This window comes from Ostrea edulis, chromosome 4 (genome assembly GCF_947568905.1).
Source record: "Ostrea edulis chromosome 4, xbOstEdul1.1, whole genome shotgun sequence".
NCBI lineage: Eukaryota > Metazoa > Mollusca > Bivalvia > Ostreida > Ostreidae > Ostrea > Ostrea edulis.
The window spans coordinates 56,088,701-56,109,782 of record NC_079167.1 but is presented as its reverse complement, the minus strand read 5'-3'; the positions used below and the strand labels follow the sequence as shown (position 1 = coordinate 56,109,782).

The 21,082-nt window shown below is 34.4% G+C and overlaps 1 protein-coding gene across 2 annotated transcripts; it reads left to right on the top strand.

Moving 5' to 3' along the window:
- The first annotated feature begins 123 nt into the window (after positions 1–123).
- LOC125668631 (general vesicular transport factor p115-like) lies at positions 124–20,599 on the top strand. Of its 2 annotated transcripts, XM_056163059.1 has the most exons (24): positions 219–241; positions 6,272–6,358; positions 6,907–7,007; positions 7,733–7,797; positions 8,133–8,206; positions 8,549–8,658; positions 8,964–9,122; positions 9,921–10,041; positions 10,523–10,713; positions 11,789–11,864; positions 12,589–12,653; positions 12,819–12,907; positions 13,362–13,516; positions 13,875–14,080; positions 14,408–14,518; positions 14,760–14,881; positions 15,132–15,313; positions 15,799–15,917; positions 16,656–16,794; positions 17,383–17,501; positions 17,826–18,041; positions 18,663–18,800; positions 19,808–19,969; positions 20,093–20,599. In XM_056163059.1, exons 3-24 carry the CDS (start codon positions 6,969–6,971, stop codon positions 20,135–20,137), a joined length of 2,703 nt encoding a protein of 900 aa, XP_056019034.1. In that variant the 5' UTR covers positions 219–241; positions 6,272–6,358; positions 6,907–6,968; the 3' UTR covers positions 20,138–20,599. The 2 variants fall into 2 exon arrangements, with proteins under 2 accessions (XP_056019033.1, XP_056019034.1); XM_056163058.1 differs by lacking the exon at positions 6,907–7,007 and having other exon boundaries at positions 124–241.
- Positions 20,600–21,082: the final 483 nt, after the last annotated feature.

Genomic DNA, 21,082 nt, shown 5'->3' with positions numbered 1-21,082 from the left:
TATCTTAAACAATTTCAAACTGAATTAAGGAAACTACATAATTTTCACAAATTAAAACATGGTGAACAAATCTATGATAGTTTCCTGGGGTGAAGTAGTTTGGTACAATTAGTAACACCATTTCACATGCAAATACGCATGCGTATTACAGAAGCTCCACGAAAGCAGAAAGATGGACTACTTCCGAAAATATCTGTCTGCTCCTCAAGGATATGTTGGACAACCAACGGGTATTGAAACGGTATAACACATATTCTAAGTTATACCCAATGCATTTAATACTTATTTTAAAATTTGCATTAAATCCATACCTGATAAACTTTGATTTACCGGCAGTTCGAATTTACTCAGACACCAACGCGCTACGTCAAACATAAACAAACAATATAACATTTCTACGAAAAGTAGATTTTTTGCTCCCGAAAGGTGTTTCGATACCTTTGTGCAGAGTGTAGTAATATCTTATAAATGATAAGTTTCACGCTGTTGTCTAAATAAGTAATGTATGGCTGGTGTATATAGATTTCTAGACGATCCGTCCCATTAGTCGATCCGTCCCATTACCGATGCGTCCCTTGACTTTCCGTCTCCAGGTCAAGTCGGCCCTCAGAAAAAATAATTACTACGTTTTTGAACCATTTTTCCAAGTGTTATTTGCAATTTAATGACGGAACATTTTGAAGACTGGCTTTATCCTTGGTTTCGGTAGAACAAATAATATTCTAAGCTTTGACCAATTCTTTTTCTTAAAAACAAAGTTCCATAATTAGGATAAACTTGGATGCAGAGTTAATTTTTTTGGTGTTCAATAAAATGTGTTATTCTTGCAATTAATGATATCCAGGCATGTTAAGAAAAATAATTATCTTGTGATATTTTTGGCTTGATGAAGGGTGTTATTGTGAGACTCAATCCTGGAGCTTGTAAATACATGTCAGGGATTAAAATTAACCCTTAAAATTAAGTAGCCAAACGTGCTACCAACTGTCAAATTTCACTAGCCCAGAATGAAATTTACTAGCCCATATAACGAAGAACACATTTTGTCTGAAAGATTCACTTTATTATTCACTGCATTTACTCTTAACTCATGTTCTATTCCATTTTCCATGCTTGGGGAACATTTTGCAGGCCATGCAAAACATGCCTAGCTCATCGTCTAACTACAACCACGGTCTGTTTTCCTTCCTTGAAATTTGGAATTTTCTCAGTCTTGTTAGTTCGTAGTTTTTATTGAATTCTCTCTTTTGTTTATTTGTGGGATCGGGAGCCTTTATCCCTTCAATAAATCCCCACATGATGCTTTTCGGATTTTCCTAATAGGCTAATCGGGCTAATCTTCGCCCGTGTGCGACTTAACTAACAGGAAACATATCACGTAATGTAAATGTAGATAACCAAATGCACCATTTAAAATTCCGTAATATTACTACATAACACGCATAAATCGTATAGAGATTCGCCAATCGTATTTTTAGCTCACCTGAACCGAAGGTTCAAGTGAGCTTTTCTGATCACATTTTGTCCGGCGTCCGTCTGTCCGTCCGTCTGTCCGTAAACTTTTCACATTTTCGACTTCTTCTCCAGAACCACTGGGCCAATTTCAACCTAACTTGGCCAAAAGCATCCTTGGGTGAAGGGCTTTCAAGTTTGTTCAAATGAAGGGCCATGTCCCTTTCAAAGGGGAGATAATCACAAAAATGCAAAAATAGGGTGGGGTCATTTAAAAATCTTCTTCTCAAAAACCACTGGGCCAGAAGAGCTGAAATTTACCTGAAAGCTTCCTGACATATTGCAGATTCAAGTTTGTTCAAATCATGGCCCCCGGTGGTAGGATGGGGCCACAAGGGGGGTAGGATGGGGCCACAAGGGGGGATCAAAGTTTTACATACAAATATATAGGGAAAAACTTTAAAAATCTTCTTCTCAAGAACCACTAAGCCAGAAAAGCTGAGATTTACATGAAAGCTTCCTGACATAATGCAGATTCAAGTTTGTTCAAATCATGGGCCCCTGGGGTTGGATGGGGCCACAATAGGGGATCAAAGTTTTACATACAAATATATAGGAAAAATCTTTAAAAATCTTCTTCTCAAGAACCACTAAGCCAGAAAAGCTGATTTTTACATGAAAACTTTCTGACATAGTGCAGATTTAAGTTTGTTCAAATTATGACCCCCGGGGATAAGATGGGGCCCCAAGGGGTGGATCAAAGTTTTACACACAAATATATAGGGAAAAACTTTAAAAATCTTCTTCTCAAGAACCACTAAGCCAGAAAAGCTGAGATTTACATGAAAGCTTTCTGACATAATGCAGATTCAAGTTTGTTCAAATCATGGCCCCCTGTTGTAGGATGGGGCCACAATAGGGGATCAAAGTTTTACATACAAATATATAGGAAAAATCTTTAAAAATCTTCTTCTCAAGAACCACTAAGCCAGAAAAGCTGATTTTTACATGAAAACTTTCTGACATAGTGCAGATTCAAGTTTGTTCAAATCATGGCCCCCGGGGATAAGATGGGGCCCCAAGGGGTGGATCAAAGTTTTACACACAAATATATAGGGAAAAACTTTAAAAATCTTCTTCTCAAGAACCACTAAGCCAGAAAAGCTGAGATTTACATGAAAGCTTTCTGACATAATGCAGATTCAAGTTTGTTCAAATCATGGCCCCCTGTTGTAGGATGGGGCCACAATAGGGGATCAAAGTTTTACATACAAATATATAGGAAAAATCTTTAAAAATCTTCTTCTCAAGAACCACTGAGTCAGAAAAGCTGATTTTTACATGAATACTTCCTGACATAGTGCAGATTCAAGTTTGTTCAAATCATGGCCCCCGGGGATAGGATGGGGCCCCAAGGGGTGGATCAAAGTTTTGCACACAAATATATAGGGGAAAACTTTAAAAATCTTCTTCTCAAGAACCACTAAGCCAGAAAAGCTGAGATTTACATGAAAGCTTCCTGACATAATGCAGATTCAAGTTTGTTCAAATCATGGCCCCCGGGGGTTGGATGGGGCCACAATAGGGGATCAAAGTTTTACATACAAATATATAGGAAAAATCTTTAAAAATCTTCTTCTCAAGAACCACAAAGCCAGAAAAGCTGATATTTACATGAAAGCTTTCTGACATAGTGCAGATTCAAGTTTGTTCAAATCATGGCCCCTGGGGGTAGGATGGGGCCACAATGGGGGATCAAAGTTTTACATACAAATATATAGGAAAAATCTTCTTCTTGTGAACCATTGGGCCAAAGAAGTTCACATTTACATGAAAGCTTTCTGACATAGTGTAGATTCAAGTTTGCAAAAACTATGGCCTCCAGGGGTAGGTTGGGGCCATAATAAGGACTACTGTTTTACATGCAAATATATATAGAAAGTCTTCTGATATGGACCAAGGTGACTCAGGTGAGCGATGTGGCCCATGGGCCTCTTGTTTATTATTTTATTTAAAAAGATAATAAACACAAACTATGATTTCAATGAGAAACCAGGTTTATCACCAATATTACAACTTTGGACATAGAGGAAATTCTGGTCGCCAACCGGGCCAGTGCCTTATGAAGTTTTCATCGCCCGTACCAATATTTAGTCGGCTCGGGCGACCGTTAATTTTAATCCCTGCATGTGGAAATTTCCCCACCCATGCCACCTTCTTAATAGCGAGCAAAGCTCGCGTCGCTACAAGCTTGCTCCAAAGATTACACAATTGAGTCACGTGATTTGCTCTTCTTCAGCTGAAAAATGATGGGGACTACCCATAATGCTTCCGGAAAAATGTCGCCGTCACTGCGGTATACTTTATTGACAACCCCATAGATAAAACAAATAGTCTTGGAAAGTACCACAAATGATTTTGAATTTCAGACAAGCTATCCCATACCTTCGTACATTTTGTTGTGGATAATTGCTTGGTTTGAAAGAAAAACGATCGCAGCTAATGATGACATCACAATGCATTGTTTACATCAACTGCGTTATATTTCCCGCGTTAAATGAATTGCCTAAAGTCGTGTTGTAAGATGTTATGGGTCTTCGTTCGTCTCAACAGTCATACCATAATCATATTATGACTAGGCTACTTTGAGATTGAAAGAGTTTTAAATTTTGACCTAGAATGAAACATTTATTTTCTGGGGTAGAAATGCAGGTACATGTATACTACTAATAAACAGGTTCTGGAGGTTTTACTTTTAGAAAAATTTACACATTCTATGCTAGTTCAGTGCCCTCAATCAAATATCAGTAACTATACAAAGCAGGCCTTTAGAAGCAACATCCAAATGTATAGGGGGGACATATTCTTAGGCAAAATTTCACAGATTTTTAAATTGAGAAATAAAATTCATAGAGTGAAGTTTGCAATATACAGTACACATTCTGGAATTGTGACCTTGCTTACCACAAGATATGGTGTTATTTTCAACTCTTTGGCACACAAAAATCCATGTTGCATCTAGGCTATATAAGAACAAACAAATTCAAAAGAATTTAAATTTGCTAATCATTTGTAGCTATTTTACTGAATGTTTTATGCATATAAATTTTTTTTATATCCTTTGACAGATTTCATGATTCTAACTGATATTTAGTAATGATGTTGTAAACCGCTTGTTTTTTTTCTTCATTATTTTAGTTGTATACCAATGTGGTAATGTTATTAAAGAATAATAATCAAAATTTAAATAGTTCTTGTACAAGTAATGTCTTTTCATTGACGTAATTGTTATTGTTTTCACATATACACTGTATGCGACTACCACCTATACATCAAAATATAAAGTTTGTATTTTATGCATTTTGTGTGTATGTGTATCAAATGATGAAATCTTAGATAGTGTTATTTCGATGAAAACTCTGAACAAACACCATTACATTGTTACGAATGCCCAAAGAACAGAAAATCTTCCACATTCTAATTATCGAAGTGTCACCTGAACAATTTATATATCTACATGTATATCTGTCATCCTATTTTAGGATCATGTTACGGAAAAAAAACCATGTAAAATCTACTCGTCGAAATGGCAACATGATATAAATACCTTTCCAAAACTTAAGATATACAAAACACTAAAAACTGCATTTGCAAGTGAAAAATATATAAGATTCCCAGAAATTTGAATATTCCATCTTGCGCTAGTTGCGTATCGGAATACTGCCTCTCCGTATAGAGTCAGTCTGCTTTGTGTGCAAAGAAATATCTTGACATGTTGTGTAACTTTTGTCAGTCCAACTCTATAGAGGATGAACACCATTTTCATGTTCCATGTACTAAATAAGACTATCTTAGATCAGAGATGTTTAGAATTTCTAATATCTATATATGTCAATCCAAGAAACTTTTTATTATTTGTTCAGTATACGTCCAAGAAAAGCTGAATTTATTCATGAGGCCTATTGCAAACATTGTACATGCATGTTATCTTGATCATCAAGCCTAATGCCTGTATCACCTAGTTTAGGTATAAATATGCTCATTCATATGTAATTATTATTTTACCATCACTCATGATAATGTAAGGATCAGGAATGAACTTTGATTGGTGACATACATAATGGGCTGGATGCAAATATTTCATGCACATGAATTATATTGTACAGTGAACGTCACAACAATAAACAATTCACTTACTTACTGTATTTAAACATGCTTAAACTCTTTTATGATTACAAGTTATTTTTTTTAATTGACAGTGACAGACTATGCAATGAAACATAACCTTTAATGCAAAATCATAATCACAACCTCTTCTCTTTTGGCAAGTTCTCTGAATTTCAATATCTACGCAAAGATTTTCCTATCAACATGATTAAATTAAAACCAATTTTTTTTCCTTGCTCTTTATCAAAAATAGAAACTAGTATTGTTAAGACATGCACAAAAGATGTCTGAGTAGTGACAATTTGATATCGTCATCAATTTTGAGTACAAAATGTACTTGGAATCCGTGATGCAAAACAAAGAAAGCATTCTGTGTTAAACACATTACATGTATATTGTTTTGTTACCTGTCAGTATTCTCACTGAAGTATGATTACCATTATTTGAGCAGTATTTTGATTGGATGATGAGTTAAAAATAACGGTGACCCATAAATATAGCACTGATTTACCTTTTGATCTTAACATTTCTATTTTTTTTATACCCCTATTGCAATGTGCACTAGGCAAGTTTTATTTTTAAAAAAGGAACCTGCAATGCATTTTTTCTTTTAACAATATATTACAAAATTGTTAACTGCTTTGAATTGTAGGTCGAACGTCTTGTAGACAGAGTTCAGTCCTCTACCTTGCTGGATGACAGACGAGATGCAGTTCGTGCACTTAAAGCCATGTCAAAGGTATTAAATCTATTTTCTATAGATCAACTTACATATACAAGGGTTGTCCTGCTAAATCACAGAATTTATGTTGTACGTGATACTTAAGGACATGCACAACATTACTCAATGATACAGTATATCATTTTCCGTGACATTTCATGTATGATTTACTTGCATTCTATCCTGTTGCTATAAAAAATCTTGGGGTATATTAGCATGTCTGTTTTAAAGTTAGCATATCTTGATAGTTCCTGTTTTTTGAAAAGTAAAATCAACTCTTACGTAATACAGTAAGTTGTATAAATAGACATTAAAGTCGCAAAGAAGGTGAGAATAATCTTTAGAACAATCGGGTATTGAACCCGGGACCTTTGCATTACTATTTAGGTGATCTAACCACTGAGCTTCCTAGGCTTATATACAAAGTATTGTAATATTACTAAGATATAAATGTTTAACCTATTTTGGGAAATCATACAAAAACTCTTATTGAGGAGATGAAATTTTTTTTTTTAATGCATGCACACCTTTTACATTTTCATGGATATTTGATGAATCATTTGTAGGTATTGAACATGAATCTACCAAAACTGTTCAGTGAAAGGAACATATTGCAGAATCAAATACAATGGGCTGTTACACCTTATTGCAAAAATGTATTTATTATGTAAGCATAATGTTGGAGTTTGTCTTGGAATCCAGTAGACAAAATGAGAATATTATGAGATATATATTCAAAATCCATGCATATTTTCAATTTCTTGGTTTTTTTATCATGCATTTGTAAAATTTAACAAACAGCTTGTTTAATGAATTATAGGAATAATAAGACTTGGAGGAAATTTGGTGTCAAACATTTTCGTTATGTACAAGACAGTGACTAGTTGTTGCATTAAATAATGATGTTCATAGTGTAAAAAATTGTTAGATCAACTGGAATGTTACTGCACCATACAGTATTATATAATTTGATGTTTAAGTAACAAGTTAGGATATAGTATGGGAATTAAATCTAAACCTGAATTTCATGGTTTTTTCCTAGAATTTGTCAGTTAAAAAATATTTATACATATTAGAAGAACATTATAAATGTTGTTTGTATTGAGAAAGAATGAAATTGTGGCATGCTCAAACCAAACTTTAATGTTATTGTCTTTGCAATGCAAGACCTAACTAAGTGTAACCTTATGCTTTGAAACGCTTTTATTTAAAGTGATATGGAATTGACATTGTCTGTGTATCAATTTAACATCTGTGAAAATTTGACTGATATAAACTATTAAATGGGACACAAATTCCACAGTTTAGCAGGATAACCCTCTTGTTTTCTTTCTAAGAAATGCTCATGAATAAATTGCAAGTGTAATCACAACTAGGCTATACTATTTTCAGAAATTCCGCTTGGAAGTGGGAACACAGGCAATGGACACGTTGGTACACACACTGGAAACAGACAGGTAATAAAAATAGAGGATTCATGTGAGGAAATGCAATGTGAATTTAAAAATCTGTTGGGGAAAAATACTCTTAAATAATGTTTCATTCACTGTACTCTGCTTACTATTTTCTGCAATTTCATTTTGAATGAAAATTTTGAAAAGACTCCATGATATTGTTGGAATTAAAAGAATCATTTTGTACTCTAAATAAAATGTTCAATGTTATGTGTGAACTGTTTCATGGGATAATAACCATTAGAGTAGAAATTATAACTTTTTAGGTATATGCATTTTTATCATTGTACTTGTATTGGCCAGATTTTGTCTTGATGTGTTTCATTTTGTATTTTTAGGAGTGATTCAGAAATAACTGGATATGCATTAGATGCTCTTTGCAATGTTTTGTCTAATGAGCCTTCTGAGGATGGTAGGTTCAATAATTGTTATTGTTACTCATTAATAGCCAGTAATTTGTCTGATTATATATAGTCTGTCCTTCAGCATTTGTTGTCTATCAATTATTCACGTTCTAGAATTTTCCTCTATTCTGCAAAACCATTTGGGTAAATTCAACCAAGCTTTGAATAAAGTACCATGTTACTAAGATATGTATATATACAGAATACATAGTCTTACAGACTCTCACTAGGAATCAGAGTGGGCTATGATGGTTTTGGGTACAATAGGGTTATTTTGAAACCTAAGGTTTGAACATTTATTCACAATAGCATTTGGGAAACCTTATAAAGAGTTATTTTCTACCTTTCAGATGATGAATCTAACATGCCAGCAAACCTTCCTGGAGATTTAGGAGCGCAGTTCACTGAAATATTTACCAAGAAACACGAGAATATCTCCCTTTTGTTGTCACTGCTGGAGGTTTGTTGTCAATGAATGTTGAAATTGATATTATTCAAACCAGTCAGGTGAATTTGGGACTGGGTCATACCGTTTACTTAGGTGCTGTCTTAAATTTCTGCTTCGTATACATGTATTTCTCAATACTCTTCACTAGACAAGATTTTATATTTTATAAATTGAAAATACCAAATTATGAATTTGAAATGAAATGAAATTAATCACATCGTGGTGTGTTTGGTATTGTGTCTTTTATAGGAGTATGACTTTCATGTTAGATGGCCAACAGTCAAACTGTGGTGTGTTTAATATTGTGTCTTTTATAGGAGTATGACTTTCATGTTAGATGGCCAACAGTCAAACTGCTGACCATTCTGTTGATCAATAAAGGCAAAGATCTACAAGAGGCCATTCTTGTCAGTCCCATGGGAGTGTCCAAATTAATGGACCTGTTATCTGATAGCAGAGAAATAATCCGAAATGATGTAAGTTCCAAATCCTCAGCAGAGAGATGAAAAATATTTTTTAATGATGTTTAAAAGTAGAGAACACTCAGAGAATGTATACATGTACAGTACCATTGCCTACTCCATGTTTTAGAAACCAGCTTTGCTTTACTCATCAGTTTGTCTAACTGTTGAACAACCCTGGCAGATGTCCTTAATAATCCAGTATGAATTGCTAAAAACATTTTGAAACCATTGCAATTGTGCCTCAAAATCTAATCAAATCTTCCTTCATCAAAGGTCTGCCCTTACATTGAATTTTACTGACACTTAGAGAGGCACATAATAATGATAATAATAATGATTGGTTTTATATAGTGCCTTTTCCAGCAGCTCAAAGCGCTTTACAATAATTAAATTTACATTATTACCCCCGCAAACCTTATATCAATCTAGAACTTTCTCAGCCTCCTAGGAAGCATACAGTGCAAGCTGCCATTACAAGCGCTAGAGCACTAACATTCTAACAATATCTTTTACTGTCTATAGCCAGGTACCCCTTTTACACTTGGGTGGAGTGAGGAAATTCATGTAAAGTGCCTTTCCCAAGGACACAACGTCAGCCCTGCCGCGGCCAGGACTCGAACCCACGACCTTTCGGTCGAGAGTCTGACGGCCTAACCACTCGGCCACATGTCTTGTGTGCAAAATAAAAAATGAACAAACTTGCAAATGGAAGTAAAAATGAAGCTACATGTAGTTATAGTGTCTGAGTACACAAATGATGAAGGTCTTTAGGAAATTTCATTATACATGTGTTGAGTATTTTTGTTTCAGGCATTGTTGCTTCTGACTCAGCTAACTAAAGGCAACACTAACCTGCAGAAAATTGTTGCATTTGAGAATGCTTTTGAGAGATTGTTAGATATAGTGCGAGATGAAGGAAACAGTGATGGAGGTAAGTATCATTCATCATATTCCCGTTTAGAATCTCAGAATTTAGGTCTTTTTGAGTGATACAAGTTTGCAGTGAAGGAGATTTTATAGTATTTCATGTTTTGGATGAAGGAGAAGGGGAATGCTCATCATTTTATACTTAAGTGTGCTTAGTTGAAGGCTTTTAACACATCAGTATTTCACAACCATTTCTTCTCACATTAAACTTTCTGGTGTCTGGGTAACGTACTATGTAACACACTCGCTTCTCACCGCCGTGACCTGAGTCCATGGGTTCGACAGTGGTTGTATGTGAGGTGGTATTGTGGTTGCCTACTCAGACACATGAGTGTGTACAGCTACTCAGGAGGTTTCCTCCTACATCAGTGACCCCCCCTCACACCAATATTTGAGCCTACAAGAAGCATTAAGATAAGATGTAGAACTTGTTTGTTAAACATTGTAAAACAAATAGAGTTTAAACTTCTGAATTATAATTTCAGGTATTGTTGTGGAGGATTGTCTTCTCCTGCTAACCACACTTTTGAAGAACAACACCTCCAACCAGAATTTCTTCCGAGAGAGCAGCTACATCCAGCGACTGGCCCCATACTTTGACCTAGATTCACAACACACTCATTCCCAGGCTGGCTGGTCTGCACAAAAAGTTACTAATCTCCATTTCATGCTTCAGGTAAGTCAAAGGATCTGATCCCATCTTCTAAGTCAGGGATTCACTATATAAAGCAACTCTAAATTTCAGTCTTAATGAATCATAGGAATTGTAAGATTTTTTCAAACCTCTAAAGTGAAACCTGATGGTGGTGGTGTTTGGCAGTGATAGGGAACGCCATTAAGGTCATGGGACTATGACCTTAATGTTGAAAATGTTAATGGGCCATTTTGAGAATGAATGAATGGACCATCTACATATTTTGAAGGACCACTTCAGAAAAGGATAAAATAGAATAGAAATGCATCATGTGACATTTTTGTCATAAGTACATACATTAGTACATGTACTAACAACAATGCATATATACAGCATATTCAATATCTGTAATGTAGTCTTTCCATTTTGACGTAAAAGACTACATTGATTAATGCAGTTAAACAGTCAACATTGGGTTTTTTGTTAGATTTTTATCAATTTGGCAAATTTGCTTCCATCCATCTGTCTTGGAAATGCCATTCATCTTTGTCTTTGTCATTTTTTTCTTTCCAATTTTTCTTGGGATTTGATTATGAAGACATCTGCTTCAAGATCACCCAGCTTATTCCATCTTGACTTGTCTTGTAATGTATTGACATGTCAATAATGTGTTGAGTTACAGCTTTCAAATTGAAAGTAAGACAACTAGACAAGTCGTATGCAATGTTTTTCAGACAAACATCGTAGCTTTCTTCAGAAAATTGATTGTGCACTTTGGTGCATAGAAGAATTGATTTAATGCGTCATTTTTAACTTAAATGCGACTAAGACACATGGCACAATCACTGGTTTGGTGGGTTTTTCTTTACATCTACATGTAATATGAGTATGTTCTACATTGTATATAAAACTGTAAGATTGCATATCAGTGAGAAGAGAACTATACATTGAAATAGGAACCAGAACTACTATTTTTTCCTGAGACAATGCATTTAGAGTAAACTTTCTCTCCTGAAATTTAGAGAATCTTTATTGTCTAAAATGCTTATAAAAAGCTTGTACAACACTGTCATTTGATTGCAAGTTATACTGAATGGCAGTGCTTTTTCTGTTGTAGTTGGTGAGATGCCTTGTTTCCCCCAACACTCCCCAGCAGCAAATAACGGCCTGCCAGAAGACCATGTTTCAGTGTGGTAAATATTAACATGTACATGTGATAGATATTTATGAAATCATAGAAAAAACTTTGGGTCGCTAACAGCCTATTTAGTATTTAGAGGACTGCAATCTACATTGTATGGAATGTGGACAGATTTATAGCCTGTCACTGGTAGATAAAGATTGAATTTACCAGGTATATATATCAATTGAATAGGAGTGCCTTTAGCTGTATTTCATGAGAAAAGGATGTGTGACATTGGAAAACTATTTATAACCCTCAACAAAGTCATGGTACATCTATAGATGATTCTCTGTTGCATGTTTTAAATGCTTCTTGTACAGTTTACATCATCAGCTATGATAAAGTATTGTTTAGGTCTGCTCTGGGTAAATCTCAAGTTGTAAACAAACCAGACCTGGGCATATGACACTTACAGCATCTGTATACACTTTGAAATTTAGTGACTAGTTAGGACATTGTTTAAGTGTGGTCTGCAAGGGTTTAAGCCCCATTTAAGACGGCGCTTGTGTTGCTTGACAACAGATTCTGTGTATTGTTCTCGGGGATTCAGTTTTATTCACATATTTTCAAGAGATTATGAAGTTGCAAAAGAATTTAGTTCAGGGGATAGTTTATATTCTTTTAATAGGACATAATCAAATGCTCACAAACATTTCTTATTGTCAATGTCAGTCACACAAGATTCTTGTCAAAATTACTTGATATTCAGTGATTTCAGCAAATATTAATTTCAGGTTTGCTAAAGCAGTTATGTACAATATTGATGGCCAGTGGAGTACCTGCTGATGTCTTAACAGAGGTGGGTGGAAATAACAATTAGTTACAAAACATACGATAATTCCTATATCAGATATTTTGATATTAATAATTTCAGCATGGAGAATACAATACAACATTGTGTTGGCCAGAAAATGTCACGCTAAATGTACATATCATACTGATTGGGGTTTATTTTTTTTAACAGACTATTAATACTGTAGCAGAGGTTATCAGAGGAAATTTACAAAACCAAGAATATTTTGCCTCTGTTATGGCACCCTCAAGTCCTCCAAGGTACATGAACTCTTCATATGATAAAAATATAGCAGAATACTTTTTTGCCGTGACTCTTTAAGATTTTTATAACCAATATCAATTTAGGAGTTAAAAGTTATGAAATGAAATTACAAATTGAAGATTCTATTTATTCTTTATGACAGTGATAAGTTCTGTGTAGTGTACATGTATCTCAAAATATGGAGTAGTTAAGTTTCTGATTTTACCCATCATACTCTTCTGAAACAAATGAAGCATTTGCAGGAAATGGAAATTCTGAATTACATGTACAATTTTGGTTTGTTTTTTATACATAAAACGCTGGAAAATTTATTTTCTAATATTTACATGGATATTTATATTTGCATATCCAACTATTTTGAAATAAATTGTTTGAAAAAAGTTGTGCTAAACTTTTTAAAGAATTGCACTTGACCTTGAATGTTGATAACCTTAGCATGTTTATATTTAGACCAGCCATTGTTGTACTTTTGATGTCGATGGTGAATGAAAAACAACCTTTCCCCCTAAGATGTGCAGTTCTGTACTGCTTCCAGTCATTTCTGTACAAGAATGAAGTAGGACAGTCCCAAATTATTACCACTCTATTGCCCACATCCTCTGATGGTAAGTTGACAATCACAGTAGAATTAAACTTTAACATGTTAGAGATGTAGGCACCAAGGCTGTCATTCAGTTTTATAAAGTTTGTTGATTATAGTATCTAAGTGTTTGTTGTTGGTTCAGAAATATTGTGATGTACTGGTTGTGCAGTGTTCCAACTACCATAAAGGGCCAGATATGATTGTAGAGAGCTAGATTGACACACATTAATGAATTTCTTATAGTGATGAAAGAGAAAGTGTTGCTCTTTTTACAAGGATAACTTCTATTTGGGGATCATGTCCAAATTTTTTAAATCCATTCTTGACCTCTAAGTTTAAATCCATTCTTGACCTCTAAGTTCAACTTATCCATTTTGTAGCGAACCAGATAACAGCTGGACAGTTATTATGTGGGGGTCTGTTCAGCTCAGACTCCCTGTCAAACTGGTTTGCAGCAGTGGCATTGTTACATGCCATTCTGGAAAACAACACTCAGAAGGAGCAGTTGTTGCGGGTCCAGTTGGCCACCAGCATAGGGAGTCCACCAGTGTCCCTGCTACAGCAGTGCTGCAACATACTAGCACAGGTATCAAAGGACGGACATTTGTCAGTTTCAGTGACTAAAAATTGCAGAAAGACAGAATCATAATAAATAATTATAAAGAATAGTTATTGCTAACAAAATTGTAACATTATGATTGATATGTTACTTTCAATTTGATTTCATAAACATGGTGACATACATGTATATATATGTACTTGATGTATTAAATGTATGATCAATACATGTCAATGTACATGTAGGTTAACTGGGATTAGTATTTTGAATATTCATCTTAATAATTTTGATGTAATTTAGTTTTATGCTTTGACAATGGACATAAGTTGGATGTAATTTACATATATGTTGTAGGGAGGAAAATTCCAGACTAGGATAGGTCTGCTACAGCTGCTGTGTGCCTGGCTGATAGATTCCCCAATCACTGTCGCTCACTTTCTGGTCAACACTGCCAATGTACCATACGTATCCTTTGATAACATGATTAGGGCATGTTCAAAATGAATCTTACTAATTATGACATGTTATTTTATGGTTCTAGAGCAAATTGTAAATTGATATGTGTAGAAGACGTGTGTTATGGTACAATATACATGAAATTTTGCACATGATGTCAATAAGATGTGGAGTTTTTTTCTCAGTTTTAATTGGGAATTTGTACACAGAATTGAAAGGTGTGGAGAATTTGTCCTTAATCAAATTACAGCTGATCACCCAGGTTTCCGCCTCAGACAGTGATGAGAATGAGTCCATGGTTCAGGGCCTGTGTGCTTTCCTCTTGGGCATTACTGTATTATATAATGATGAGCAGAATGAAACGTTTAACAAGTGTGTACCGCTGATTCATAAATATTTTAAACTAAAATGATCAAAAACCCATGTGTATATTATTTTAATCACAGTGGTTGTTTATGTTTCTTTGTATTATTCTGTTGAATTGGGTAACTAATATATAATGGAGTTATTTATGTACATGTATACCAATACCTTTCAACTGAAGAACATACATGAAGACATTTTTGACCACAGATACAAGTATCTATACATAATTTGTGGTATGTTATTTAAAATCTTGCAGGACATCATTGAGACAGATTATTGAAAAAAGAATAGGGCTGGAAACCTTTACAGAAAAATTATCACAAGTTCCCAAGACCGAAAGCTATACAAAAGCAGCCAAAAAACCACATGTAAATTACAAACAGTCCTCTGAGGTCACTTTTGACTACGAGTTTACCAGGACATTTAAAGCATTAGAAGGTCAGTTTGCTGATATTATTGTACATTGGATAGGCAAAGAAACAGCAAAAGAAAGAGGAGATAGAAGTTTGGATGGGAAAGTTTTTTAATTATGAAATTTCATTAACAATGTAATAGGCATTTCAATTGTCTGACATGAAACATGAGAGAAAAGATTTTTATACTTACATGTAAGTTTTCTTGTACCAACAGTACATGTGTTTTGTAAATCACTTACACTGTGTAGTGTAAATCACTTTACCCTATGTGATCTCACAATGTCTGATTTATCAGCAAGATATAATTTTTGGAAGTATTTAAATTATTCATTGGTCCATATTATCTATATAGGATCTTTGTATATATTCAAAATAATTTGGGAGAATTTTATGTTTGCTTTGTGACAAGTTCAAGTGATGCAAAGGTATATTTCTAGAATACAAAGATTTCTTCACTTGTACTTTTCATGAAGGATGGTGGTCACCACAAAAACTTTCTCTTTTCAGTTGATGCTTTAGATTCAGTATCAACAGAGGCAGGAAGGAAAGAGAATAAAGCCAAACTAGCTAACCTACAACAACATGAACTGGTGGTCAACCAGTACAAAGACATCATACATGAGCAGGTAGGGGGATTTAGGGTGACGGTAAAGTCTTAGGGTAAAGGTAAAGTCTTATTTTAGATATTCGAGGGTTTGGATAGAGCCTTAAGTAGGATGTTTGAGGATGAGAGTAGTCTTATGTAGGGTGTATGAGGGTAGGCGTAAGAGTCTTATACGTGTCACACATTTCTGTGAGCTGTTAAAGCACCATTTGCAGTTTTAATCAACAAATCTATTTTGAATTGAGTGTACAGGGACAACTTGCGACTTGTAATGCATGTATTTTAGTAGTACAATGATGGGTATGTAATCCAATTCAGCTGCATTGCACAATTTGATTGGATAATCAGCCTTTATTGAAATAATGTAGTTTATACATGTACTGGTATATAAATTGTTTTGCCTATAGGCCATTTCATATGATGGCAGCAGATGATGTCACAATATGAGAGGTATTGCTCCATAAATTCCGAATTTACGAATGAAATTTCATCAAATGTTCTGAAAAAATAAAATTTTAAGGAATTAAGCCAATGGTAAAACCCACTTTAAAGCAGGTCATGTTTTTTTTCTTTTTGTTTGCATTAACTGCTTCACTGCTATGAAGTGGATGATGCCCCAAACTAAGCTAAATTGTATGAACTGGTCAAAAACATGTAGAGGACAAGTTAGATCAGGTCCCTCCAACCCAAGTTTCCTGTAGCAATGTTTGACAACCTAGTGCATTTTATTTTCACTGTTTATTGTTCATATTTTGAAAAGGATCAACGATTGAATGAACTTCAGCAACATCACCTGGAACTGCAGTCCAAACATTCCATGTCGGAGGAAGAAATTCGACAGCTCAAGGAGCAGGTGCAGCAACTGAAAGATCAGAATTCACTACTCAAAGTTCAGAAAGGTTAAAAAGATATTGAAGTATTGTATAAGCAGAATTTTTAGCGAGGATTTAATTTTGACATCATTAGCGACAGTGTTGAGATCACTAAAATTGAATAACACTTATATTTATTCCATATCCTAGGTAATAGCTACATGTATATATCTTTCTTGAAATTATTAAGTTGCTAAAATTAGCGCTGACTAAATATATGTACCCATAATTTATGGAAAAATTGCTAAATTTGTATCTCGCTATAAATACCACTTAATACAGTATAGTGTAATTAAGTCTCGAATTTCCTAAAATAAAATTAAAAAGTTTGATAACTATATGTAAGTTTATTGTAAATTTAGTATGAGTTTGCTAAGTAGAATTCAAGATACATGCATCTACATATTCATTGCTCTATGCTTATCAGCTTTATGCTACATATATTATGCTTCTTGTGTACCATTCTGGAGCATTAATTCTTACAGATTGGTTTGTTTGATATCATTACTAACATGTTTTTGTATAAGTCCTTCTTGGATCAGACTTGCATGGAGATGATTTATTAGTAGTCAGAATTCCTTGATTGACCCTAATTTCATTGATTTGTATAAAAAGGTGCTCAAAGTAACCAGGCAGCAGACGCAAAGAAGGATGAGGAGATCCGATCTCTACAGCAAATGTTGGATAAGATGAGATTAGACAATGCTAACAAAGACTCCGCCATAGAAAAATTGGTATGTACAATGTATGCCACAGTTGTACATTCTAGAACTTAAGGATACATGCTAGAAACAAATATTTTGATGTATGGATGTGTACTGTACAGTTAGATTTCTTGCTATGATTTGGTAACATTCATCTTATTAAAAATTTAGAAAAACATAGACCTTTAAGATGAACATCTCATTCGATTACATGGGCATAAAAAGTTTGTAGTATGCATCTTACATAAGTGAAGGGTTTTCAGTGGTCGTGATTCATTCAAAGAAAGACTAATAACTCTTGAACTTTGTGAAATTAACAGAATCAAGGTTTAACCGTTTTGTTTTTTATTGTAGAAAACAGATGTTACTGTCTTGGAAGCTCGAGTTGTGACTAGTTCAGAGGAGGACAAAGAAAACATTGTCCCTAGTGAATCAGAAGTATTACAAACCACCATTAATAGACTTCAGAGTGATTTACAGGAACTGCGAACAAGTGTAGCAGAAAAGGATAATGAAATTAGTCGTCTTAGTGTTCAAAACAAAGAGGCAGAGAACCAAATCCAGTCTTTAGTGAGTATTATAGTAGTGGACTGGTACTGATAAAGCAAAACATTTTGTGCATTGAGTATGCTGTTTGGGAAAAGCTTATTGTTGTTTTTACATTCTCCATTCATTTCATTTTGAACATGAACAACCTTCTTCAGCTTTTTAAATGCAAACAATATACCTAAGCCCACCACAACTCTGAGAATTCTCATAAAATTCTCTATCTTGAAAATTACTCTGTTAAGAGTGATGTAAGGAATCATGATTAGGGCCCTGCCTATCGGCGGGAATCCTATAGTGATCAGCTTATGCATCTGTGTTTCCATCTGTGTATTGCTGGTTTTTCAGACCTTTTTGGCTATTCAGCAGCTATTAAATTGAAAATTTATACATAATCAATGGGTTACACATCAAGTTTGAGCTTTGAACTTAGCAAATAATGTCACAAAGCAGGGTCATTTTGTGATGCTTTCCATCACAATTATATTTAGTTTGAGTAGTCTTTGATATTGTAAAAGTCAGTGGAATAACCTCCTTACAGGGCTGGTAAATACATATAGAAAATCATGCATGTAAGAATGGCAGTACCAATTAAAGTTGAGTTGTATTTTTATTGACTTATTATAAGCATTGATTTGATTCCAGAAGCAAAGCTTAGAGAACAGTGCTGAAAACCAGGCAGATCCAGCAGAATTGGCAAAACTGATGGAGGAAAAAATGACTTTGCAGGAAAGAGTTAAAAAGTCTAATGAAGAGAACTTAAAATTACTGGACAAATTCAATGTATGTACTTACAGAGTGTGTCATATATTTCATCATTTGAAGGGGAAAACTATGATTAAGAATTGTTTTTAGAATTAATTGCTGTCACTGACAAACAAATGGTTTCATTTAGAGTAAAACTGCCATTTCTAACTAAAAATATTATTTTCCCCCTTTCTGTTTGCTTTTAAGCCTATTGTTTGTGTTGGTTTTATCTTATTGTATTTCTTATCTTTAACCTTGGCTATATTTGAAGAAGGTTCAGTTCAGCTCAATTTATTTCACTCAAACCATGGAATGGTACATTAAACATATTTTCATATATACAATAACAGGGATCAAACAGATGAAAAATCAGGAGAATGGACAATATTTTTGATTTTCAAAATAAACATACACAGCTTTCTTAGAGATCCAGGTGAAACATAGGAATTTGCTACTGCTTGGGGTGACATACTTTCATTCTGTACAGATTTTGTGCTTTAGATCTTGAGTGAACAATAAACAAAGGTGCTTGTGTGATAAAATCAAATGTCTTTTTAGCCCACCCAGATGATACTTCACACATTCTCCCCAAGGCATTTTCAGGTCAAGATCATATAAAAGACTTTGATAAATCCCATTATCTGCAAGGGGGTAAACCCAATGCACTGACAAACATGAAAGGAGTGCAACTTCATTCATTAAAATATCAAGGATTACACAAATTAGCATACACCTAGTTTTCATTGTGGTCCTGTGAGGGAGATGTGTGCTTGAAAATGGAGTTCACATAATCATGTTTCATTTCAAGAGGTTACATACTAAAGTTGGGCAGGCTCTGGTTTTAATTAACTTTTCATGCTCCCAAAATCAAAGTCATTATTTTAGCCTATAAGTCTCTCCATCTTTAACAAGTATGCTATATTTTTTTAACTAAAAGCAAAAGGGCTTTGGTATGTAGAGAGTGTAATCCTGGAGACAGGGCTAATGGTTTGAATATCTGATGGATATTCATATTTCACAAACATGTCTTGTTTATTTTGAAGAAAATGGAAGATGAGAAGAATAGTGTGGCAAGTGAAAAGGGGGGAGTAGAAGAGGAACTGGAAACCCTGAAGATAGAACAGGAGGATCTCTTAGTACTGCTGGCAGACCAGGACACAAAAATAGAAAATTACAGGAAATTGTTGAAAGAGAACAATATCCCAGTAAGTTCTACAAATTTTGTGTTTCATAGGTATTCTTTTGATAGGTGCAATACAATAATCCTGTTCCATACACAATACATACATTCATGTACATATAAAATGCTTTCTTACAATCTCTTTTAGGTGGAAGATGATGATGACTTAGATGAAGATGTTGATGATGATTAACACACTGACCCATTAGCAATTAATGAGAATTTTAAATGCTGTAATGGTGTGGACTCTTAAAATATCAAACTGGCACTTGAAGTGCCCATGATAAAGATTGCCAGCCATAGCTTTCCACGATAAAGAAGTGAATCTAGTCTGTGATAGATGATGGGAGATTTTAAAGTGCAATTGTGAAAACTCTTGGTTGATAGAAAATCTTGCAGTGGTCTTTTTCTCTTAGATTTTTTCTTGGGAAAAAATTGTTAATTTTACACCAATACAATTCTTCCAAATTTTCATTGTATCCATTGTTTGCTGGGAAGATAATTTTTTACCTGGGTATTTATTGAAAAATAAATCAATTTTAAATTTATTTATTGAATACCCCATGTGTACATATGATAGGGTATTGACATAATATATTGTACAGATTTATTGTACAAGCTTGTTAATAATAAAAACGTGGATATATTTCATAAAGGCCTTTCTTGATTCAGTATTTCTCCGACATACAATTTACGTATTTGATTTGCATATACAAGAGCATTAAGTGTTGCTTACTTCAATACTACACATGTTCCTGTGACGAGGGACACATGTCGTCATACCCTCGATTATTGTTCTCTATACAGCTCAATGCAAGACTGTCAAAACATCAGCTGAACCAAAATGATCCGACTGCAACAGAAAACTACTGAAAACAACAATTTGCAATATATTGCTGGCACTGTTATTTGTCGTCATTAAAAAATCTTCCTCGATTCCTGAACGGACTGGGTGCAGAACAATGTTCTTGGTGACCTATCAGAAATGATATTCATGACTACATAGATTGTACATGTATAGTGAATATGATTACTGGTAGCATCTAGATTATAAAACTAGTGTATAATGAGCATGGAGATCTCTATACCTGCATTGTACAAGAGGCCCACAGCTAGGTCTTATCGGTCACCCAAGTGA

Bases quoted from the DNA above. Each gene is read 5' to 3' on its own strand.
- LOC125668631 (XM_056163058.1), top strand. From the start codon at position 173: ATGGACTACTTCCGAAAATATCTGTCTGCTCCTCAAGGATATGTTGGA. The intron at 11,865-12,588 runs GTAAATATTAAC...TATTAATTTCAG, and splicing joins GAAGACCATGTTTCAGTGTG to GTTTGCTAAAGCAGTTATGT. The intron at 18,801-19,807 runs GTATGTACTTAC...TTTATTTTGAAG, and splicing joins AATTACTGGACAAATTCAAT to AAAATGGAAGATGAGAAGAA.